The sequence below is a fragment of the Xiphophorus couchianus genome, chromosome 14 (assembly GCF_001444195.1).
Source record: "Xiphophorus couchianus chromosome 14, X_couchianus-1.0, whole genome shotgun sequence".
NCBI lineage: Eukaryota > Metazoa > Chordata > Actinopteri > Cyprinodontiformes > Poeciliidae > Xiphophorus > Xiphophorus couchianus.
Genome location: NC_040241.1, coordinates 13,820,367 through 13,846,402, shown reverse-complemented (window position 1 = coordinate 13,846,402; position 26,036 = coordinate 13,820,367). Strand labels below are relative to the sequence as shown.

Genomic DNA, 26,036 nt, shown 5'->3' with positions numbered 1-26,036 from the left:
TCAATGCTTATACGATGATGTTTTGAGGTTGGCTATCAAACAAGAAAATATATGTGCTGTTTGTGCAGTCTTTCGTGTGTTTCGTAGTTATTTTCTCAATATCTCAGTGCATTATGCTGGCAGACTGCTTGCAGAAAGACTTGGTTGACCATAAATACACGCAGAGGCTTGGAACCTGTAAACAAGAATGACACGGACACATATATTTCTCCGTCTTTTAAATTAAATGCATGACAAATCACAACTTCGTAAACTATTACACCATAAAATGTTTTCATGTAACAGCTGGAGCTCACTGAGGAGTCCAACGGGCAGCTGTTGTTTATGTAAAATGTCTGTTACATCACGGCTTAGCTAATCATCACGCCAACATTTTTGTTTTACTTCCTTTTAAAATACTATGCCGTACATTTAGTTTCATTTTAATAGTATCTTTTGTTATCTTTGACATTTTTGTTGAACAATTTACTTAAAAAATGACCTACTCCAACAAAATTCTAACTTAATTTATTGCATCACAGTTCTGTCTGTGCACATCAGAGGTTGTTAAACTTCTTGTTCAAAGGTCCAAATACAAAAAGCAAATGGACGCCAATACATATGGTTAGAAAGACAAATATAGTTGGAAAAATAAATGTGCGTGTGTGTGTGTGAATGAGTTTGACAGCACTGTTTCACAGAGGTTCTGAATTGAACCCCTCTCTAGGGTACAACTCAAATTGATTAAATTTGCCAGGTAAGTTGAGGGGCTGGCTTAAGGCTCCAAGCAATTATTTTTCTGTGGCTAAGGCTAGTGTATAGACCAGCTTGTTGTTTTGTCTTGTTTCAGTGTCTGTTCAGTAATAAACTAAGCTTCTGTTGTCAAAAAAAACCCCCACAGAGAATTGGAGAATATGTCACCTCTGTAATCTGATGCTCCCTTCAGCACAGAAAATATACAAAAATGATTTATCTTTCCCAAGACACAAAGGTGATTCATATTAAGCTGCAAAGCATTTGTCACTGTCACCTTTATTCTCACTTTATTGTTGAGAAACGCTGCCTCTCACTTTGATTATCAGAATACATTTATGAAGTCAGGAACAAAACTGTACATGCTTTTTTTATTTAGTCCATTTGTCAATTGCTCGCAAATTTTTTAAAGCACTTTCCAATGACAAATCCAAGAATAACAGTGAGTATTTAAATGGGGTTTTTAAATATCTAATGTTGGGAAGGACATGATGTGGAGAAGCAGTTTGTTACAAAATTGAGGAGCAGACCCAACAAAGGCCTGATTTCCCCTTTGCTGTGATATTTTTGATATATCAAAATCGGTATTGGCAGGTTAGGCGTTTTAAAAGATCGGCGATCAGCCAGAAAACTGCAATCGGTGCACCCCTAATGATGTGTAATGGTGACGTATAAGGACAGAGATTACAAAATATCTTTTCAGTATATTTTCAGATTTAGAAAGATTCAAATGATTCATTCTATTCATTGCCTAATACAAATGGTGAGGAAAAAAGTTGATCATTTGTTTTCATCATTTTTCTTCTCATCAATATTCTTTTGTAATAAATATACACATTTACCCTGATGTGGAAAAAATAGGGTTAGATAAATAAATGACTAGTATTTTAATCACACGTACTTCATTAGATATTTTTGTTTAATGGTGGGAGTTGTAAACACATTTTTTACTCCAGTCTATGAAATCACTGCCTTAAAGCTAAATTTTAACTTCTCTTAAATGCCCAAATTTCACATTTGTTTTGTGAAACATAAAGCGCATCTGTTTCTGTCCCATCATAAACAGAACAGCTGGCCAAGTTTAGCTACACAGCAGTCTATTAAACAAAATAAGTGCAGATTTTACACAAAAGAAAAACAAGCCCTGCAGCTTTGTGGGCTGAGACAATAAGTAAATAAAGAGAAGAAGCAATGCATGTGTTCTGTCAACTTGGATTCCATTATTAAAATGCTTGACATTCAAGTCAAAATAAACATGGTTGGAGAAATCTCTATTTTAATTGCTCATTAAAAATGAAAACCTAAGTGAATTTTGAACTTAAGTGGTGAGATTCTTCGAGCGTCAAAATTATAGACCAAGACTTGTTTTTTTCCATATTCTGAAATGATAAATGGGAAATTGAGTTCATGAAAATGCTGGATAATTTCAATTCGGCTATGATTGTTTCATATTTTGGATACTGATATTTTTTTTTCTATCAGCACAGAAATTGCCATGCACTGTAGACTCTTAAATCTGCATCTATAGGTGTAAAGGAGTAGATTGTATTGTCAACATCAGAAAGGACTGTGATAGTTTATACATACATACATTTTAAAGAGAATTTGACAATACTAGATGAGGAAATGAACAATATGTCCAGCTCATGAGAGAAGACATAGGGCGATTTTTTTAAATTTTGTTTTTATTTTTTTAAATCACTGTTTCTCTCCATGTGAGTCTCTTCAGGTTGAAATGCTGTTAGTCTTACACCAGATGTGATGCAGACCTTCCAGAAAGTTACATTTTTTTCTCTATAATTCCTCTGACTCATTTTCTCTGTTGTGAGGCGGATTAGCATTTGAAATGTTCAAAGGGATGCCATTTCTGTCCAGTCTTTTTTTTTTTTTAAATCACTGTGTTATGAACGCTGGGCATACAGTAGTTGCGGAAAAAAAGGCCCCTGTGCCGTAAATGTTCTAGATAAGTAATGGAGCAGTTTTGGTAGGCTACCCACACCTGGGAAGGTTTCACCATTGCCCCATGTTTTCTCCAAAAATATCTTTGCAACCCTTTATTAGCTCATAGCTGTTATTGATTTTGTTTCTCATCAGTGCTTGAGATTCTTTAGATCAGGTCATGAAGTGTTGCTTTTTAAGATCTTTTGTCCAAGTTTAATTTGAGAGGTTCTTTTTAAGGGTTAGATTTATTTCAGTGATCATGATCAAATACATTAATATCAACAAATCGCATCACATTTGCATATTACATTTTATTCTTCCATCAAAAGCAGTTGGTAGAAGTATAAACTTACTGCACATATTCTTAACCCAGTCAACTACTGCTGAATTACTTACAAAGGTTACCATTTCAAAACAATATTCAGTCATGCTACTCCAAAAATAACATAGAAACAAGAGTTTAATAAATATTGCAAAACAGAAACGAATCTTCAACTGCAATATTTTGAATATCTCTCAGTGTTTACTCTCCAATATTAAACTGCAGTTTAAATGATTCAATGGTTCTACAAGTCTGCCAGTAAAGGACCTGGAGTGAAACAGAGTCAAAATTATGGTCAGTGCCTGTTAATGATTTAAATAATGCAATTCTACTTTCACAAGTAGGTTTTTTGGACAGATTTGTTGTTTACGCTTAATAGACAGACTACGTGTGATAGGGAAAAACAGACAAAATATTCTTGACTGTTTTCATCTGGCCCTAATCTATGAGAAGCTTGCTTTTTCTTTTACTTCCGTCAGTATGAATCCTGGAATTGTCTTCAGAGACATTGACAGGACAATCTATACCTATGGAAGTAGTGAAATCAGAAGTTTATTGTCTTTGTCTTGTCACCTACAGTGTAAAAGTTCTTACTGGCAGAATGCAGCTGCATTCAGTCAAACCCTGACATGTCTCAATATTCCAGCGGCTGGTGAGACATGTCAGGATTGCTAATGTGTTTTTTTATTTCTTATTATTTTGTGAAACACCATAAGCTTATAAAGGATGTTTTATAAAGTGGAGTTAGTTTTGCAATCAAACCAAACCGCGTGTTGAACAGACGGTTGCTGAGCTAAACGTAATGCACACTGCTCATTTCTCAAGTGTTAGGATTGCAGAAAGTGCCATCACTGCAGCGTGCAAAGAGAACAGGTGGCCGGACCCAACCTAAAGGGAGGCCATTAGCCATGTGTGCACTGACCTCCCTGGAGCACCAGGGAAAGATGACCAGCAGACAGAAGGGCTAACATTTAATTGCACCGAAAATGGCCTCTAAACTACCTCTGAAGGGAGACATGGCTGCCCTGGTGAAATGAGAGGAGAGAGCTTTGAGGCACTAAAGTCTTGACGGTGAAAAAAACAATAATTAGATGCGGCAGGAAAAAGCAATGATGCACTGACAGGAGTCGGAAGAACAGGGAGAGCCAGACGGTCCTATTGAATGGCAGATGACGCACCACATTGATCAGTTGCTTGATAAAGTGCCGCACTTTAAGAACGACTCATTCAGATTCAAAACAAGCAAAAATGAAAGTTAAAGAACAAGCCTTCAATGTGCTCCAGGTGCTTTTGCTCACAGCACAGACCTCATGTAACTTACAGCACTCTCGCAATGTAGCAATATTCAGGTTGGCAGACAAGTTAAATTAATAATGATCTTGATGCTTCTGTGCTTATTGATTCTTCTTTTATTTATTTATTTGTTGTTTTTTACTTGGTTGTTTTTCGGTATGTAGTCAGGTGTGGACCCTTGACTTGTGTTTATTTCAGCCTGTCAGTGTTTTTCAGTGAAAAAACATGATAAACATATCCTCTCTGCAACTTTTTTCCCCCAAAGCTGTTGTAGTTATAACTGAATCAGTGTCCATTTAATTGAGCTATTTTATTCACGACTGAAATGTCCATTGATCGTTTTACTAATAAGATCACATTGAATCCTCCAAGTATGGTAAACAACCACTTACTCTCCAAAAAACAAAAATAAATGCTAAGGCCATTCTATAAATGTTGGACACCAGAAAATCACCAGAAACGTACTTCCACTGAATTGTTGGTTTATGTTGATGTTTGAGATGTTTGTCATTGATGTTCATTGTTTTCATCGTTTTCTCATTACATCCTGAGTAATTAAGTAAAATAGTGTAGTGGAAAAATTAACTAAAATCAATTAAGTGACCTCATGCATGAATATTGAGTTTGGTAAAGCTTGAATGGTATTATGTTGTGCAAGTATTAACTGTTTTGCCACCTCTTTTCCCCCACCAAAATAACTTTGGTGGGGGAAAATGTTAAAAGGAAAAAGGTTAATTGGATGGAAACTTTGAACCAAGTTTTCCCAACCATCTAAAGCTCACTTGATTCTGATCTTTAAAATAGCAGTTGTATTATTCTTCCAACAGTACTCAAAAGCACTTCAAAATTAAGTGCTCAAAACTTCATTTTGAGCACTTCATTAGCCTACCCTAACCCTTAACCCTAATCCTATCCCTCCATTTACCCTAACTTTCATCATTTCTTTTGTTTCAAAGTACCTGTAAAAGTTTAGGAAAGAAATCAACTACATCTACAAAGCCAGTGTCTGTAACTCAGTGGTTCCCAAAGATTTTTTGGGCCCCCCTATGGATTACAATAAAATTCCCCGAAAAATAGAAAAAAAAAAATCAACTGGGCATACACATCATCCAACTCCTATATACATATTTTGTTTTCAAACTCCACTGAAGTTCATTTCACACTTCAGGTTGCAACAAAACACACTACAACCCATCTTTGCAGTGAAGCGCGTTTGTGTAACTGTTTTTTTCTTTTTCTTTTTTTCATTCATCCATACCGCTTCCCGCGCCCCCCTGCAATGGCACTGCGCCCCCCACCCCCTAGGGGGCGCACCCCACACTTTGGGAACCATTGCTGTAACTGATTGGAAAATGAACAACTCCTTAATCAAGGCTACAGTTTATATAAAGACATCTGTGCTGAAGTGCTCTGATTGGATCGATAGTTTCCCCATGTTGAAAATCTTTCTTTCTTGTCATGCTCTTTAAAGCAATTTGATGTGTTTTCTCTTCCTCACACTTCTTAAAGTTAACTGCTGCTGCAAAGGAGATTCTCAAACGGCATATCTGTAAGTTAAACACAAGATTGGGTTCGTTGTTCTCATAAATGTAACTGTCATTGGACCAATATTTGCCCATGGGACTCGAGATGCAGCTACTTTTTTCTTGTTATTTCCAGGTCATATTTCGTCAGCAACAGAATGGCGAGACAACACAACACTATTGTATATTTGTTTAGGTCATCAAACAAATATACAATAATCATGTTATATATTTGATATCTAACTTTGATGAAAGTTAGAAATCAAGTTTCGCACTAATGGAGGGATAATTTATGTGATTTTGCTTGAACAAACATTTATGGTTGAATGGCCTTCATGTCATACTAAATAGGGCTCCACAAACGTCACAAATTTGAAGGATACTTGTGCGAAAGGACAAGCAATGTCTTTTGTCGTCTTGGGTACATCAGAAAAAATGTTCTCTCTCTCTCACCCAGTTGGCCTAAAAATTTATAATTTAGGAAGGAGTCATTTACCTTTTCACATAGCTAGGCTGGTTTGGACAGCTGTTTTAATTTTAACCTGCTCTTTGTATTTACCCTGAGTCTTTAATACTGAAATTTAATTCAAGATTTTATTTAAATAGGCCTCAGGTTTATGCCAACTCTTAACACTAGATAGTTCTAATTAGTAGTTGTTGGTTTGTTAAAATCAGACTTCTCTTGGCATTGAAGAAGCTTTTTTTTTTTTGATAATATTGGTGATAAGGAAAAAAATTCAAAATCTGGAAAACATTCATGCTGGATGAAATTTTTTTTTCATAAGGATTGCGTATCAAACTAAAAATGCATGGTGTATGTTCATAAATTATTTCTGAAAAGAAGAGAATTAAATGCTCACAAATGCAAGACAGCTACTACATGTTGAACTCCTGTTTGTCAATGTTCTCTTGGCCTTTGATTTGACTTTCCCAAACTTCTCCGCTCACCTCCTGTCTTCCGCAGATGCCTTTTGTCAGATTCTTGTCGACACCCTGGAGGGCACACCTGGTCTGCGCTACATTTGGAGCACCTTCAAGCCATTATTGCAAGGGAAGATCCTCTACGCACCTGATACACCTGCTGCTCGCCTCCTGGTGAAGGAAGTAGGTTCAGAACAAAAAGAGAGAGAGCAAAAAAAAAAAACATATTATGTTGTTGGTTTTATCCCTCCTGCAGATGCAGGCTGCATTTTATATAGCTGGAAATCAGTTTTATTTGGAGCATATATGTTCAAATATATTGTTTGGTGCATAATTAATTCTAACTAGAGGATGCTTTCAATTTGTATAAAGCCTGGATGTCACACTTTACAAATGGGGCTGAAGAAAAAAATATCTAATTTGTAGACTTGAGGCCTTTTTAATGAATGTTTTATCATTTCAAGACATGATTTTCTCCAAGAGATCAGCATAATTTGAGGCGAAACAAACTCAATGTGAAGGGTGAATTTTCCATAGCCATTGTATAATGAGGGCGTGCAAAACCTGCCAGCTTCACAGCCACAGGCCCGGTGCTCTACTCAAGCCGACCCTTTTCACACCACACACTAAATGCTTACAAGTCAGTGTTATAGAGCAAAAAGAAGAATTTACTTTCACCCCCAGGGACTTTGGGGGTCAGAAGCAGGATAAGAAGTGGTTGTGGAAAGAGGTTTTAGTAGAGTTGTGATGTAATGAGTTCCTCCTGAGAGTGAAATTGTAGAGCCCTTTAATGTATGTGTTGGCCTAACATGAACATAAGTCTTTGTGCCTCCCATTGAGAGGAAGGAAGAGTGAGTTGGAGTTTTTTTTTGCTAAACATTGCTTGTTTTTTGTGTTGTTTTTTTTTTTTTTGGTGTGTTTTCTTTTTTGTTCCAGGCAAACAGCACTTTCAACTCTCTCGCCATGTTAAAGGAGCTGGCAGATTCTTGGAATGAACTTGGCCCACGTGTCTGGGATTTTCTGCAGAATAGCCCTCAAGTCAACACATTGCGGGTGAGGCTCAACGAAGCAGATCCACACCGAATTACCGCTGTTCTGTTTTTTTTTTTTTTTTTTTTTTCATTTTGCTTAGGTTATCTGAAAGGTTTTCTAAGTAGTTTCAAGGTGAAAGAGAAAAAAAAGTGTACGTTTTCGACACGATAAAAAAAGTTTTGGTTTTCTGTGTTGCCTCTTGTATAGGCACAAGTTGATTAATTATGCATTTATCTATTTATTGTGTATACCTGCTTGTCGCTGTAGGGTGCCTGTCTCCACCAGTCATTGCTAGTCCAGCAAAACAGAGAAGAACACAGGACAAACAACCGTGCACACACAAACTAATACTTACCTATAGAGAAATAACAGCCATTATTATTTTAAAGTAGTTCAGATCTTTGTAAATTTGCTAGATTGATTTACCAACAGATATGCTGACCTATAAGTTGTTGTTACTAGATTTAGAACAATTGCACCCCTAAAAAATTTACTTGTGCTCATAATTGTTAAAACTATAAATCTAGTTTTTTTATATTCCAAATCACAAGATGTCTTCTTTTAAAGAACGAGAGTATTCAGACTGTTTCTTCCTGAGGCCAGGAAGCACAATGCCTGACAGCTGACTGAAGAAGCAGCTGTGTAGAACGAGAGTAACTACTGTAAGGTTCATTAGGCAGGATGAAACTAAGCACCGTTTCTGGTATCTCATTAAAAAGGAGCTTCATGAAGTAAACTTTTAGATGTTCTACAAGTGTCTTAGTCTGTTGTAAACCTTAAAGCTGAACATCTATCCACACCAAATTGCAGTCTGTGGATGCCTGAAGCAGACAGTTTTAAATGACCAATTTACACTTTCTACTTTTGTCTGCAATGGGTTGTCTTGGCATTTAGTCCTGAGTCAAATGACAGAGGAAAATTACCAAGCAGTTGCTTGCTTCAGCAGTGACATAAAAATGGATGCACATAGGCCTGTGCCCTGCTTTGTTTTATTTTTTTCTCTCCACACATTCACAGTCCAGAGCCTCACATGAGGCCGAGTCTGACACTAACAACAACAACCCAGGGATCAAAAGATGAGCAGGATCAATTTTAGCAGCCTGCACTGCACTGTCTACAGCTCGCTCTCTCCTGTAGGCCCTACTCCTGCAGTTCAGTCAAAAATAATGAACAAATTGTCTCTGAAAATTGTTCTTATCAGCAGTTGTGCTTCACTCCAGCCCCAAGGAATGAAATTCTTTCGGTCTTAAAAAGTATAAAGGCTGTCCTTTGAGAGGAAATAGGAATTACTTAACATACATCGTCAATCAGAAGATTACATAAACTCAACACTGGCATAAATTAGGTAATTAAGCGTTTTACTGACCCATTCAAATCATTCTTTTGGCAGAAACAAAAACCAAAAGAATGGGGTGCACAAGTTTGAATTAATTGTAGACTGTAGAATGTACACATGGTCAAATTATATACAGGCTGATATTTATATACAGGGGATCCTGTATTTGTGAGGGTTAGGATCCATGGCTGCCTGCAGAGGTCTTTAAACCCCCTCCAAAATGCTTATAACCGCCTATTTTAGTCACTCAAACACATAATATTGGGGATTGTTTTGGCACAGAAACTAACATCTACAGTATCAAAAATCAATCAATCAAATTTTATTTGTATAGCACATTTCAGCAGCAAGGCATTTCAAAGTGCTTTACATAATAAACACAAAAACACAAAGTCATGCAACATAGAATCAACAATCAAAACATTACATTAAGTCAAGTGCCATCATTAAATTTGTAATTGACTATGTTTCAAATGCAACTCTAAACAGGTGGGTTTTTAGTCGAGATTTCAAGGAAGTCAGAGTTTCAGCTGTTTTACAGTTTTCTGGAAGTTTGTTCCGAATTTGTGGTGCATAGAAGCTGAATGCTGCTTCTCTTTGTTTGGTTCTGGTTCTGGAGATGCAGAGGAGACCAGAACCAGAAGACCCGAGGGGTCTGGAAGGTTGATACAACAGCAGATCTTTAATGTATTGTGGTGCTAAGCCGTTCAGTGATTTATAAACTAACAACAGTATTTTAAAGTCTATTCTTTGAGCTACAGGGAGCCAGTGTAGGGACTTTAAAACTGGTGTTATATCCTGGTTTTAATGAGAATGTGAGCAGCAGCGTTCTAGATCAGCTGCAGCTGTTTGATCGATTTGTTGGACAGACCTGTGAAGACGCTGTTGCAGTAATTAATGCGACAAAAGATAAATGCATGGATGAGTTTTTCTAGATCTTGCTGAGACATAAGTCCTCTAATCCTACAGTACTACAACTTCCATTTTTTTCCACTCTGAGTTGCATCCAATCCGTAGCAAGGAAAATGAATAGTGGCTGGATTGTGAACATTATTCTCATTAAAAGCATCAACGTTTATGTTGGCACTGCAACATCAAAACTTTTTCTTTTTTTATTAAAGTAGCAAAGGAAAAACCACTAAAATTATGCAGTTGTTACAAGGATTGGCATATTTTTCTGTAAAAAAATAAACTAAAATAAGAGGTGGGAGAATGAAGCTGCAGGTGAACATATACATGCTGTGTGCATCAATTTGCAGCACCTTCTGTTGGGTACGAAAACCGAGGGAGAAAAGTAATTATGGATAAGTGCAGGATAATTCTCATCCTGGCGGAGGGGATTATCCAGCAGAAATAAAGGTTGCAGACTCTTCACCACCACTTCTCTTTCCTCCTCCTCTCTTGCTCTTTGTTTGCCTCTCGCTGTATTTCCTTGACACTGACATTACTCCGGTGTCACTCCAAATGAGCTTATAGGCAGCTGGAGGGAAGCAGACATCGGGAGCTCCATATAGCAAGGGTATTCATTACCCTAGCCCTAACCTTTACACAAATGGACCTGCAATCCTCCTTTGTCTTCATTTTCTCTCAGCCCGGCTTTATGCCCACCGCTCACTATGAAACTTGTGGCTTTCAAACGTTCGTCATCTCTAGAGGTCCCTCAAGGTTACAGGCTGCTGTTTTACTCCAGTATCTTCAACCATGCGTCTAGATTAGGGATGAAGTATCTCATATCTCATCAGAAATGACGAAACAAACATAACGAGACATATATTTGAATCACGGTAATGTATTCAAATATATGTCACAAAGCATGTGACTCAAAAGTAGTCAGAGGTGCCACAGAATGGCCAGGACCAGTGTGTGCAAACATCCACTCTGGTGCATCCTTTTGGAGACCTTTTGACCTTCTTGGAAAATTGTACAGCCACCATGCGGATCAAAGGTTTCCATTTCTTTTAGGAAGAAAAGCAAACACATTTGACTTTGTCACTGGAAGACAGACTCATGACAAATACGTTCATTTAACACTTGACCGGGGAGGTTAAACTGTGCATCTGCAACAATTTTGGTTCAAATGCCACAGAACATTAAGCGGTAGACAACCCATTCAGACACAAACTTCAGCTGAACAGACGCTTTAAGAGCTACGCTCCGTTTGACTGGCTCATACTTCTACATGACATAAACCCATGAGATAAAGAAAGTAAAGGTACAAACTCTTTTGATGCTAGAAGCTATGCATTACTACAAATTAAAGTGATCTTATGTAATCAGATTATAAAACCACACAATTGTAATATACAAACAATACTTATTTAGCAAAGATAAAGATAAAATGGAGTACAGTCCATGACTGGAAGTGTTGTGACCCACTTTAGCAGCAATAACTTATAGACATTGTGCTTTCTTCGACTATCAGTCTTAAATATCATTCTTCCTTTGAATGATGAAATTCTTTCATTCTTTCTTTGAATTGCTTCTGTTCCTTAAGTTTGGGGAACATTTGTTTTGTCCCAGTACCTATCACAGTTTTATTCATGTAGAGGTCAAATCATCATCCCTCTACCACTGTGCGTCACTGTTGGTTTAGGTGCTGTGGTACATTAGGTTTTTCTGTACTGCAAAAGTCTACTTTGGTATCGCTTGTAATTTAAAGAGGGCTTTGGTCCAGAAGAGCAACATTTATTCAGATGCAGCTTTTTTTCTGGAAAAAAGGGCCTCCACTTGGTATTCCTCAAGCTAGAATTGTTTTGTCTGTGTTTAACTGCCTGGACATGCATTATAATATTTAACATTCTGAATATGGTTTGTAGAGTCTGAAATGGAACTGAGATGGTTTTTGCAATTTCTCTAAGCTTTTCATATATTTACCATTTGGGTGAATTCACTGCGACATCAATTCCTGGGAAGCTAGGCAGCTGCCATTATCTTATGAATAATTTATCTCACTATACCATGATAAATTTGGAAATTCTTTTTGTTTTACTTATAAAATAATTACAGTATCTAACCTGCTCTGTGCTCTCACATTTGCGATTAGATTTAAATAATTTAAGAACTTTGTAAAAACAATACAATGTTATTATGTTCTAATGCATTAAATCCTAAACTTGGGTGTCAGACCATGACGACAAACAATTTTAATCATAATTCCACATCTGTTAAGATGAACATTTATTTGGATGTTGCGTGTTTTTAATGTACAAGCCACAAAAATAGCTAAGATATATTTGCCTTTTATTCCTAAAGGTTACATAGCAGAAATATTATTTAATGTGACACTCTGTTCTTAGGTTTGGCATAATGTCATGAGAAGTGTTGATGCTGAAATGCCACCGAGCGCAGTTGGCAGAAGACGCTTGAATGTCACGTCAGGATTTAGTGCAACAGATGACCGGTGCTCAGTTGACGTTTAGCTCAGTTTCTACACCAGAACCCCATGCCTATTGACTTTGAAACATAATAGTTAGCTGTAACGGATTTCCAAACTACAGCAAAATACAATGGCTTGTAATTAATCGGGCGGTCAGTTTCTTTCAGGTTCTCTAGCAGAGGCCTAATTTGAATGGTTTTAATGATTATCCGGCAGCAATAGTCCTTTCATTTTATATGAAATCTGTTTAACACTTGGAGAGGAGGAGGGAAATGGTTATGGCTACTAAGTGAAGGGCATCACTTTTAAACTAAAAAGGTGGGAGTAGGATGAATGCATTATTAAAGAACTTTTGTATGAGGGACATTTAAATGTCTACATTACTGCTGCACTTGTTCCCACTCTGAGCCGCATATCAGCTTTGCTAATTTGTTGCATCACTGAAGCAGTTCCATCCTTTTATGTCAAGTTTAGAAGAAACGATGCACATGTTTTCCCCTTATTTGTTAATGAAATAATTGTTTATGGGTTCTCGCTACGTAAGATTTGATTAGGATTTATTTTTACTCTGAAAAAATGTTTTGTTTTTTTTTTTTGCGTTTTTGGGTACACAGTTGATCGTTGTCCAGATCTATTGACATATGAACGCGTATAAGTCAATGAGTTTATAATTTTTATTGAAAGAGCATAATCTCACAAGATTTTTTTTAGAATCTTGGGAGAATTTTGAGCTTGAAAAATTGTCTTTTGAATCCACTAAAAAGATTATTCCAGCCCTACTTAAGTCTGACCTGCCTTACCCTTCATTAGAATATTCCCCCACAGTATCGGACCCTGTTAGTCCCCCTTTAATATTCATTTTTCTTCTCACTGCTGTTTTTGTGCATATAACAACTGACAGCTGTAGCCTAATCACATACATCTTCTTGGTGTCAAAATCAGGTTCTGGTGGCAAATCCCATATTCGCAGCTGCCCTCAACCAGCGTCTCATTGGGACAGGATGGACAGCCGGGCTGCTGGAGAACTTCCTGTACAATGGCGCTCCAGAAGACCGTTCACCCGGCATGCCACCCTACAACTGGCGGGATGTTTACAACTCCACCACTGAAATCCTGAAGCTCCTCTCCGATTTCCTGAATGTACGTAATATGTTTTTTGGGGATTCTTTTTAGTGCTAAGCATCTTACATTTTCAAAATTTCTCTGCCATTTAGGTTTTGAAACTTAATTCTTATCATTAAATTTGCTGAGCATTTTACTACTCTTCCATCTTTGCTCTAGCTGAGTCTTTCCTTTTAAGTCATTTATTTGGTTTCTGCTTGATATTATTCCTGAGATTTTTCTTGGTTGGAGTTGACACTGGAAAACGACCTATGTGACCTTGAAGTGCTTAAGCAATAGGTTAGTTTGGTAACATAAATACAAGAAAACTCCCCACTGAATATATTCTTGTACTCACAACATTACAACCACTTATGTCATTCTGCGTTTTTCCCCTGTGGGGCAATCAGAAAAGCTCCGGCCTGTTTGGGCTTAGACACAATGACTCAGAGGGAGTCCTGTGCTGTTTGGCATCTGGATATTGGTGGCTGAAAGTCGTGCTCCTCTGAGTTTGCAGGATCGAGCCTGTTTTCGTCAGCCTTGTGTGACTTTCTGTGCAGGCTTGATCGGATTGGGATCTGGAGAGTTTTAGTTTGGATCAGTGCCTATGGGTTCATTAGTGTTTTAAACCCTTTCCTGAGCAGTCTTTTGTGATATGCTGGGAGATGATACTGTTCTTTTTGCCATAGTGGAGTCGTAATTACAAGACACAAGAGATTTAGGGTTTTTCAAGACATCCTCATGAACAGTAAAAACCAGATTATCGCAATATGAGGTTTTCTATTTTTAATGTCGGTGTATTAGTCACTTTAGATAATTACTTCCTATAGCTGGTTGGAATTGTAGCAATCTAACATAATTTACTAGATTGTGTAACTAAAGTAGAAGCTCACTGCTAAAATGTATACACTATTTTTTATTCCTGTGTGTCCACATGCCACAGAAACGCAAGACAGATGCACAATAGTACAACAGCAGCAATAAATGTGATTTTGTAGTCTGCATTGCAGGCACCAATAGATAAAGTTAAACAAAAAAAGAAATAGGCATGGAGTCAGTAAGCACACTACAGTCGTCTTTGTTTGTTTTTGATGCATTATGAAGAAGTGTTTGCTAAATAATTATAAATAAATACTTGAGGGATGCGGCTGTCCAAACCCAGTAAAACAGTGGCCACAGTAATAGATTTTAGATATCCTTCGGATCACCAGATAAAATAAAATGTTTTAATCAATGACACGTTTGAAGAAATTTTTAATCACAATGTTGCTGCTTACTGACAGCTTCAAGCAGTAACGTGGCACTTTTTACCCTCTGTAAAGTCAAAAAACTTTGTACTAAGATTATTTGAGGCTGCAGCATCAGCTTCCTTATCAGCATGGTTTCTCTTTTGCTCAGTCTTGAGAGAAGACGGAGCCTTTCGGATCAGTCATGTATCTCTAAAATAATTGTCGGTTTACTTTAATTTAATTTTGAATCTTTTTGTTCACAACTGTCTCATCTGTCATCTGCCAGAACATTAGGGGTGCCACAATTTGTTAGCTGGGTGTGTTAAATCTAACATGTCCTTGTTTAGCACAGCACTTTATTGTTTTCCAGTTCTTTTGTTGCAGGATCTATTCACTGCTATTGTTCACACCAAAATCAAGGCTGCAGCTTCTTGAAATATCCCTCCATCTCTCTGCTTTTGTCTTTTTCCTCTTTTTGTGGAGACCAACCTGAAGAGGATTAGTGCATTTGCTCATTAAACTCTAATACCTCTGACTTTACAAACTGTCAAGATCTGTCACCGTAACACATCTATGATAATTATATAATGAAAGCACTGTCACAGACTAGACTGAAGTAAATGTGAAAGGCCATTAAACAGGCCGCTGTGTGTAAAAATACACACATAATATGGTTGACAGTGATATATTGACAGTCTATAGCAGTAGATTTTTCTTCTGTCTCTTTTTTCTGTGCAGCCAATATATAAACACACTCATAATAATTCACCAGCAGGTAACATGGTAGTGTAAGTCCCTGTGGTATACCGTACATAATATTGCAATCCGTTTTCTTAGTTGATTTTGTTTTCAGTCCAAACACATAACCGAGCTATTCTAGCATATTTTCTAGGTTTGTTCACTCCAGTGGATACATGCATATTTATTGGAATTACAACTTTTTTATAAGCAGGGGAATGCGTTGATGTAAAATTATCCTTCATAATACACCATGTTAAGTAAAAGTACAAAAAAAAAAACACATTATTGAATGTGATTTTGCTGAATGGTACTTTAGAGCAAAGTGGAAGGCTAAAAAAAGTAGGCAGTGCTTAAAGTGCAGGTACAAGAGAAGATTAAAGTACTTTGCTGACATCTAACATAAGTAAAAAAATTTTGTGAAATTATAACAAAAGATTCAAACCCCAGCATAACCCTGCTTTAAACTTCTCGAAAAGTTTATCTCTAACCCATGTGTTGTGTTTCTTGGTCTTAATGATGCTACGAGGCTTTCACAGAACAGCTGAACTTATGGGATTAAATTAAACTTGGGTTGACTCTATTTACTATGTAACTTCTGAAGGCACTAACACCTAATTTACTTTTGGGGTATCAGCGTGAAGGAGGATGAATATGATGCATAGGACACTTTTCAGAATTCTCGATTAAGACTGCCGCTATACTAGATCACAGTTTATTGCAAATGTAATTTTACTGTTTAAAATTTATATTTGTTGAAAGATTTTTAACTAAGCATGGCCACATTTTGGCAGTAGGTGGTGATAATATCAACATTATCAAAAAAATAATGGGAGAATTCAAAAACATCCTGAGCGTTGCTAAAGAGTTGCCTCATAACCACTGGTTATGTTTTTATCTTGTTTCTCAAAAACCCACTCCTCTCACCTCCATTTTCAGTAGCATAAACATTTTTTGCATGTTAGTGTAAGGCTATGGTCATGTACTTACTTTATTTAAAGGGTTTGTTTAACCAATTTGAACAGCAGAAATGTAAGTCCAATATTGCTGTACATCATCCCGCAGAATAACTACAAAAAATCCTTCATAATAAAAGACTTGGACGATCTTAAACGTATAAAACGTAGTCCCTAAATTCCTACCTAATTGCACATTTAAAGGCAGTGAATGAAATTACTTCACCCATCCTCCTTCTATTTCGTTAAAACCATATTGAGCTTTTGGTGGAGCAGATAAAATAATAATTGCCACTGCATCATTTGCATCCCTGGGAATAAACTCAATTAGTTGCTACTAATAACCGTGGTCTGATGCTCACAGAGATTAATACACTGCTTCAAATGAATGCTTTTTTTTAATAGAATAATATTCAGTGTAAGCCATTGTATGAACTGCTGGAGGTTTTTCCCCCCACGAGTATACAAGTTTAAAGGATAAACAGCAGAAGTGATGGTTCACACTTGCACAGGCTCTTGACTAGAACATTGGCTGTAACTCATCCGGTGTTTGTGTATCCCAAGGAGATCAGCTCATCATTTAAATTAGCAGCCATGTTGCAGCTATGTGTAAACAACTGCGTGTGTGGTTTCGAAGAGAAAAGCCGAGCTCTCAGCATGGTCTGGTCTTTGTTTTTTTTGTTTTTTTTATCAAGCTGGAGTCAGATTGATGACATAATTTTGCTGAAATTTGGCTGCTAGCCCAGTGGTCATTGAAAAAAAGCTAAATAAAATTCATAAACATCGAGTTTGTGCCCTCGAGGAGCATCTTGACTGTTTGGACTGAGGTTAACAAAGAATGGTGCTTATGTTCCAACATGACAAAAGAACAAAGTAAACAGACTGGAGAGGCTCTGAGGGACGTGTAAATGCAATAGATGTCAATTTTCAGGCGTGTAGGAATATTTCTCTCTTGGGGGGGAATAGGGTCAGTTTCATAAAAAATATTTTACACGCTGAACACCTTCTGTGGTCTACATCTGGTATTGAGTATCATTGTATAACTTGTTATTCAAAGACTAATGGTGACAATAATCCCTCCCAAGGACATGTTTAATCAAATAAACATAGAAAATAAGATATGTCTTTAGTCTTAGCAATATCAAAATGTGGCTAATTGATGTCTAATCCAGTTTAAATATTTTATAGTTGATCCAGTGCTTAAAACAAGGCTGCCTTTTTGTACTCAACAGAGACTGAGTTGGTCCAAGATTGTTGGGCTAAAAAAGCCAAATTTCTATGTTTTCTCAGTTAAAGTAAGACGAGAAATTAAAAGTAAAATGTCCATGGATATTTTGCTTTTAGTGGTGTATAAATCACAGTTGGAGGTAATATCATATTGACTTTGAATCACTATCACTTTTAAATTAAGTATTACAATAATATATTCAAGTACAAACTGACAACTTCTGTATATTCTCACTGGAATAGGGACAGTGCTGGAAAACCATCTGTAAGACACCATAACTGACTTAAAACTGTGGCAGAGATTACTCTTTCAGCAGCATTTTATCCAAAGAAAACATCCACTTATCATGGGAAGGCTTAGATCAATGCATTTTGATGTTAGAATGGCCCAGTCAAAGTCCAGATGTTCTGCAGTACGCACAAGCTGGCACCAGAATTATTCAGCAGCACATTTTCTTCCCTACATTTTTCTCAGCTATTATCCAAACTTTTGGCCCATCCAGCTTTTCAGTGCCCTGTTATCCTCTCTATTATGTACAGAACAAATGGAGTAGCTGTAATATTTTCTGCCATTGCTTGATATAGAATGCTGGCTGCTGGGGGGGAAGGAATGATAAAACTATTGCAGCACTGAGATGCGTGGACATCTGTCAGGTGTGGCTGCCTCCCAGGATGGCTAGCTCATTATCGTCTCGTGAAACGAGGGGACAAGTCTGCAGAACAGGGGAGTGTTACCAAGCCTGTATCTCATTTGCCCGTCTCTACTGAAGCCCAAAACATTTTCCCACCCCCCTGGCAGCTCTGGATAATTTGAACTACACTCTGTGTGGTTTAGTCAATAGCTGTGTGAATGACTTTTTTTTCCCTCCTAAAAATCCATCTGCTGCTCTTCTAATGAGGTTATTCCTGCTTCAGCTTTATTCCCTCATGTGAAATCCAGAAGTTTGAATAAAAAGACAACCATTCTCTGAAAAATACAGGGGTTATAGTAAAGTAAGATTTTTTTTTTTTTCTTTTTGGTTTTCTCTGATTTTGTTGACAGTGTCTTGATCTGAATAAGTTTGAAGCAGCTGCGACAGAAACCCATCTGGTGAACAAAGCCTTGGAGCATCTGAAAAATGACACATTCTGGGCTGGAGTTGTCTTTGCGAACCTCCATCCAAACTCAAGTCACATCCCTCCTTATGTGAAGTACAAAATTCGGATGGACATTGAGGAGGTGGAGCGCACCAACACGTTGAAATCAAGGTATGGGCTTCTCTTATGACCTCTTTCTTTATCTGCTGTTGGTTCTAACTTTTTTTCACAGGACTTAGCATTAGCTTCATCATAAAAATAGGTTTATGTTGCTTTCATTTTACCTAGTCCTATGAGTTCTGGGAAGGACTTTGCATACAGTCACACTGTTCAGGTCACATTGAGATGACTTTTATAGTTTTCATCACTAGTAGCAATATTCTTACAAATTGTTTGTAAAGTATAAACAATCAAAAGTAGGGATGTAATGGCTATTTCCTACACACAAAAGACAAGTTGGATGCTGAGGTGTAACTTGATAAATCCTAAATTGCCCATTGTAATTTTAAATGTAGGAGATGTTCTAGTGCAGTGTTTCCCAATCCTGGTCCTCAAGGCACACTGCCCTGCATATTTTAGGTATTTCCTTGCTTCAGTCCAGCTGATTTCAATTGAAGACTGATTAACAGGCGTTTGTTGAACTGCAATCAGTTGAATCAGGCACATTAAAGCAGGGAAACCTCTAAAACATGTAGGACTTTGTGCCTTGGGGACCAGGGTTGGGAAACACTGTTTTAGTGATATTTCTGACTGTGAACTAACACATTCTGATTTCTGTGTAACAAATTGTTTGGGATGGCCTAGGTACAGACAGTGAAACATGACGGCAACTATACATAGGCGTGAAACAGAAAGACAATAGCAATATTAAATATTGAGGTTAGAAACAAAGAAACAAGATTAACTAACCAGAAAAAAGATGGTACAGCCGTGGAAAGGAAAATGCAAGGAAACCGGGGGAGGAGACTAAAGGAGCTGAAGTGAGGCTCAAAGACTAAAAGGTAAAAAGCCTGACAGTAAGAGCTAAATACAAAAGTACAGGAAACAGAACACAAGAATAAAGAAAGATACAATGCATAAAGAAATTACACAACAATGACAGAGAAATTGCAGAATATATCAAGACCTACGAAACATGAATAGCTAACAGGAAAAAGATCAAAACCCAATAAAAGCCCCAAACCTAAACACCCAAGGAACATAGCACTAAAATGCCGCTTGTGATTTTGGGAAGAAGTTACATCTGTCTTATCTCAACTACCTCATTTTTTATGTTTATGGTTTCTAGCCCCAAAACATTAAAACAGAATAGGTTTTTTGTTCATTTTGACTGCATTTTAAGTAAAGTTGATGGGGGGGGGGATAATTTTTATAAATACAGAAACTTTCTGTAGTTTTCTCACTTACCTTTTGTTAATCAGAACTGACGGTAGCCAGTTTATCTAGTATAGCTCCAAGTATTTATGCAATGGTAAACTTTTTCTTTAATAAATAAGATCAAGATTTAATCCAGAGGAGGAGGGTTTATGTTCCACAGCACCATTTTTTTTTCTTTTCAGAATAAGTTGTTTATTTTATTTTATTAATGATTTCAAAATAGTCAGGATAGATGCCTTGCTGCTCAGTTTGTGGTTTACTTGCCCTTTCAAGCAACATATCATTGTCTGACTTTCTTTTTAATAAGGTCATGGTCTCCTGGAGCCAGGGACAACTCCTTTAACGACCTGCGCTACATCTGGGGAGGCTTTGCCTACCTGCAGGACATGATCGACCACGCTGTTATACGACTGCAAACATCAAAGTCTCAGCCGCTTGGTGTTTTCGTCCAGCAAATCCCATACCCTTGCTTTGTTGATGATGCGTGAGTACAAATGCTTTTCTCTGTTATCATAAGTGTGTGATTAGAGATAGAGGAAGGAGGTTTTCAAGAGATACCACTTTATCCACTCGAGGTGCTTCTCAATGTTCCACATGGTTATATTATGGCCCTATTAGTTACCTATGCACTTTTAGATTTCCCTGCTGAAAAAATGTGTCAGTTTATCCATCATGCTTTTTTCTTTAATACATTTGCTGTTATGCTTGTGTCCAATAGTGAATACCTAAAGAAGAGGGAATTTGGTTATATGTTGAGGGTCAGCAAGGGAGGTAGAATAAAAGAAAACAGCAAAACAGCCAGAGTAAGTCAAAAGTATTGATTTTAGCCAAACCACAGGAAGTTTTCTTATAATTAGGTTGTGTTTAATTATTTAAGATACCAGTCAGAGTTTCAATGCTTTCCTGTATCTCATTCTCTCCGAAGTGCACCTTCTTCAATTTCTTTATATGAAAATAACACATTTCTTCTTTCAAATAAAGTGTAATACCTGACAAAGATAATCTGAGTATGTCAAACACAATGGAACCATAAACTCAGCTCTCCACCAGAAAATAGTGAAGAAGAATTTCTGACCATCAGCTCCTGACCTTATTCAAAATTCATTCAGTTTTGGAAATTAAAATATGCCACAATTACTTCCCAGGTTGATGGCAGTTGTGGAAGTCAAGGTTGGCTCAACTAGTTGTTCTTGGTTTGAATAGCTTTTTTTTTTTTACTAAGTGAAATCATAATTTGAAAAATGTTAAAATTGGGTAATTTAGAATTTGCCAAGGCTATCTTTGGCTGGTAAAGTTAGTTTGATCTGAAACATTTAACTGTGACCAAAAAAATAGAAAAGAAATTCCATGGGAACAAATGGGTGAAAGACAAGAATGTAAAGGTTAAACCCTAGTAGAGTTGATTATTTTTTCTTTTAATATTTTGTATGTCTTGAGTCATTTTACTTTAGTACCTTTATTTACTTTAGTAATACATGTCCTCCTGTTTTTCTGAGGTATAAATATGATGTGACACAATGGCCAACTTTTCTTAGGTTCCCTTCAAAATAGGAAAGACAAAAATCATAACATTCAAGTAAGGAAGAGCTCTTTCCCAGATGTACAATCAAAGAAATAAATGTTTAAAACAGAGAGGGCTGTTTGATGACATTCAGCATCAAATAGAAGATACCACACGGAAAAAGCTTCCAACCATGCAGTGGTATTATCTCCATAAATAAAAAAAACAGGTGATGTCAGCAATAAGATGGATAATTGTAATAAAATTCAGAATCAATTGCATATTGTTTCTCGCTATGCAAAATTTAAACAAGCAAAGTGGATATTGGTAGATTCTTGTATGAAAGAATCTACCAATTTAACTCAACTTCACGTCACTTGACTTCATACAGCTTTTAATGCTACATGTGTACAGTGGCATTTGAAAACACAACAAATATTTGCACAAAAAGGTGTCTTACAGCTTTCCAGAGACCAACTCTTTGCCTGTCAAGAGATTTGGACAATTTCTTTAAATTATTAACATTCAAAACTACCCTTTTAGATCTAAATTATTCAGAATGACAGCACAGAAAGGAAGAACCATTAAAACACAGAAAGCCATGTTGTGGAAAACTGTTTTTCAGCCTCAGTTATTTTACCAGGGAATATGATAGAAGAGGTATTTTGACATTTTGATGTGTTAGTCCATTTCTCGTTTTTGTTCTCAAAAACTAAATGCCTCCTTTGCTTTAATATGTGATTTAAAGTAAAGGACAGATTTAAAACGACAGTAAATGATACCATCTGAATGGAATAATACAATCTTGCTTGCTTAAAAGGGAAAGTGAACATCAACATGTAAATTTACTAGATTAGAATGCACAGTCTAATTTTCATTTGAAATACGAAAATCCACAATTATTAAAATGACACAATCACAAAACGGGAATTAAATACATTCCAAAATAAAAACAACGCTGACATTATTCAACAGCCACTAGTCTTATATAAGGGGACATGCATCAAATAATCAAAGCTGATGCTTAATCTCATGTTTGGTTTTGTAAGTAGATATACAGCAGCATCCTGAGCAAACATACAACAGACTAGAATAGGTCAACAATTATACTAAAAAATATACAACCCTGAGGTACACTAGATTTAATAAATAGACTTTTTATTTTAATTACTATATGATTTTTCCCCGTTATTCTAACATGACTTAATATACATTTGATTATACTAACAGAAAATGAACTATTAAGTTTATCATATGTAATTTATGCATACTGAATTGTTTTGACAGTAGCCCGAAGCAATCACATCATTGGCTTTATGAGAACTTATCGTGCTCTTTTTAAACTTTGTTTTTTTTCCTTCAAAACTTACATAAACAACATTTCCAGCATCCAAATATTCTCTACTGAACCCTAAAGCTCATGCTTGTACCTGCGTTAGCAATATTTTTCTTTTCTCCTACCTCAGTTCAACCCTTTGCATTTTTGGCAGTGAAACACCTGAAGAACCAGAGCTATCTGGGCAGCTTCAACAACAGCTGACCCTGTTGGCATTTTCAACATGAGATAACCAAACTGGTTTAGCTCCCAGTACCGTCTCATACACACTGAGCGCAGGCCTGCAGTGGCAGCGTGGGATGCAGCCAGACCCCTGCAGGGCCCTGATATCACATAAATGTTCTTTTATCAGCAGCCTTTGCTCTGCTGCACGTTCCTAAATCAAAGGCATGTCTTGTTTGGATCCTGAGGTGCTGCTCCACATCAGCAGGTCTCACATTCACAAAGAATTGATATGAAACAGAAACAAGCAGAGATGATATATAGCGATTTTTATTTTATTTTTTTACTTGTTTACAAGAACAAATTCAACTGAGACATTCAGTTTTATATGCATAGACCATTACCTCAGATCAGCAGCATGCTGGACTAATCGATGCTGGTGATCTGGAAAATTCCACAAGAAAATTGTGGAAATATGTCTTTTAACACGCAACAGAAAAAAGAAAACATTTGTATAGGTCCTTTAAAAATGAACTGGCAGTATCACTCCTAGTATTAGAAGATTTGTTTCTTCCTGTCTAAATTCACTGAACATATTGGGACATATTTTAACATATTCTACTAAAACTAATTCAGCTTCAGAGTTACAGATCTAAGCAGCTGTTGCCACCAAAGTAATTCTCAGAGTGCAGAACTATGGCATGCCAACGCTGTCTGAATCAACAATAAGAGCTTGTTAAAGCTTGTTGTTTATGTTCCTGTGGGACATTTTTGCGATCTCGTAGCATTCACACTGAGCGATGCAATGATACTTTTTACAGTAAAAGTGGTGGGTTTGTAAGGAATGCGATGCAGAGATTAATTCCTCTGAATCTGTTAGTTTGATGGCTTCATGAGCAGGATAAAGAAACTCAATTCAAGTGAAGCTGGTCAATCTGGACTGTTGACAATGATAATGATCACAATGTATTACTTCTCAAATGTATAAGATACAAAAGAAAATGCATTTTCTCCGGGTCGCAATAACCATATACAGTGCAACTATCTTTCTGTTAAAATGTAAATTAATGCAAGCTGAACTGTAATCTCTCTCTCTCTCACTTGTGAAAATGATTAAATCGTGGTGGCCCTACCTACTATTTGATAGGTCATATCTTATATAATTTTAAGCCATAAATTTATTTTTATTGCTCTTTTCATTTATATTTGTGAAAACTTTTAAAAAATGAAACACTTAAAATATTCAAGTATTCCAGATTCCAGTTAGATAAAATATATCTACAGTAAAGTCCAGAAATATTCGTATCCCTTGCAAATTGAGGTTTAAAGTAATCTTTTAATATTTAATTTTTCAGTCTAACTAAAATGTTAATTGTGTGGGCTTAACTGTATTTTTATCCCATTCATCTCCATTGTTATATTTTGTTATTGCAGCAGGATAATGGTTAATGTTTCACATTTTTTATAAATGTGAAATATTTATAAGAATTGTACTTGTAATTCCAGCTGACAATAAATCCCAAATCAGTAATTAGTCGCTTTTAGTAAAGCATTGTTTCTACACTTTTGGGTTAATAATCAATAACTTCCAGTTTACTTGGGGTTTAAATAGTGTTGACACAGATGTCAATATGTTTTTAACCAATTTTCAAGATAGGGAAAAGAAGGAGAACATACCATTTACTCAAATTTCTTTATTGTCATAACTAAGTCGGGAAATTAGTTGAATAAAATTGCTAAGTGCCTAAAGTTGCCCACTAAAGCATTTGAAGTAACTGGAATTTCTAAAAGCCAAGACTGAACAAAGGCACTAAGTAATTTTTTTTTCTATGTTTCACATTGGGAACAAGATGTAAAAATAATCTATAACAACCACCTATTTTGTGGATCTTTACACATATTGGATGTTGTTAGTTATGAAACCTATAACTAAGCCCTGGCATCATGTTTATGTCAACATCAGTATTTGTGTTTAATACTAATGTTGAAGTGTTGAAGTTCAAAACAACTGAAAGTTATTTGTCATTCCAATTTTTATTGAGGGATGATCATATTAATACTGCTGTCAGATTTATGTTATATTTTAATATAGCCAACATGTTCTATTCCAGTTCCAAGCAGACTTAGCTCTGCTGTTTGGTCAGACGGAGTGACTTGTGAGTCAAGTGCTCAGAGGTCACTCTGATAGAGCTTTAGATGTCTTTCGCTGGGCTTAAAAACTAGCCAGAGTTGCAGCCAGCACAGCATTCTCCATCAATCAGCCTTTTATGGCAGAGTGGCTGTATAGAACTCTTAAGTTTAGGATGGATGACAGCTCCCATTGAGTTGGAGAACATTTGAAAGACTTTGGGAGCACCTGGTCTGGTGGGAGAAAAGTTAAAGTGTTGGAGAAGTACTTTGACAAACACATAGACTGTTCTTTGCATACCAAATGCCAAACGGCAGCAGTGTCCTCCATTAAGAGTCTCCGGTGAGACAGCTGGACTGCTCAGAAGTGCAGGAAAGATAATTTTTTTGTCCAAAACAGATTTTTATTAAGGCAAGCTGAAGACCATTGTAGATTTTTTCATTTTGAGTATGAAGCATTTTATTTCAAGTTTGAAAGCGCTGAAGCAAAAAGCCTTAAGAGCAAGGAAGTCTAAAAAACTCAAAACATTACATATCCTCACGTTTGAAGTCAGGAGGGTTATTAGCTGAGATTCACATTCTATGAAGAAAGACACTTTCACAAGAAGCCGGCACTGCATCAAATGCAGATCTATTCATTGTACACAAGCAAAAGCAAAGTATGCATCAAACTTGGCATGCAGACACAGTAAATAGAAATGTCTACGATCCTCTTTCAGTTCTAAGGTT

The 26,036-nt window shown here is 36.6% G+C and overlaps 1 protein-coding gene across 5 annotated transcripts in view; it reads left to right on the top strand.

The window, feature by feature from the left end:
* Positions 1 to 26,036, top strand: part of LOC114157570 (ATP-binding cassette sub-family A member 1) — a 188,776-nt gene that overhangs the window by 29,088 nt on the left and 133,652 nt on the right. For all 5 annotated transcript variants that reach the window (XM_028038645.1, XM_028038647.1, XM_028038646.1 and 2 more), the window contains 5 exons: positions 6,776 to 6,915; positions 7,669 to 7,785; positions 13,419 to 13,616; positions 18,770 to 18,975; positions 20,489 to 20,665. In XM_028038645.1, the coding sequence (XP_027894446.1) occupies positions 6,776 to 6,915; positions 7,669 to 7,785; positions 13,419 to 13,616; positions 18,770 to 18,975; positions 20,489 to 20,665 (838 nt within the window). The remainder of the gene's footprint in view (positions 1 to 6,775; positions 6,916 to 7,668; positions 7,786 to 13,418; positions 13,617 to 18,769; positions 18,976 to 20,488; positions 20,666 to 26,036) is intronic.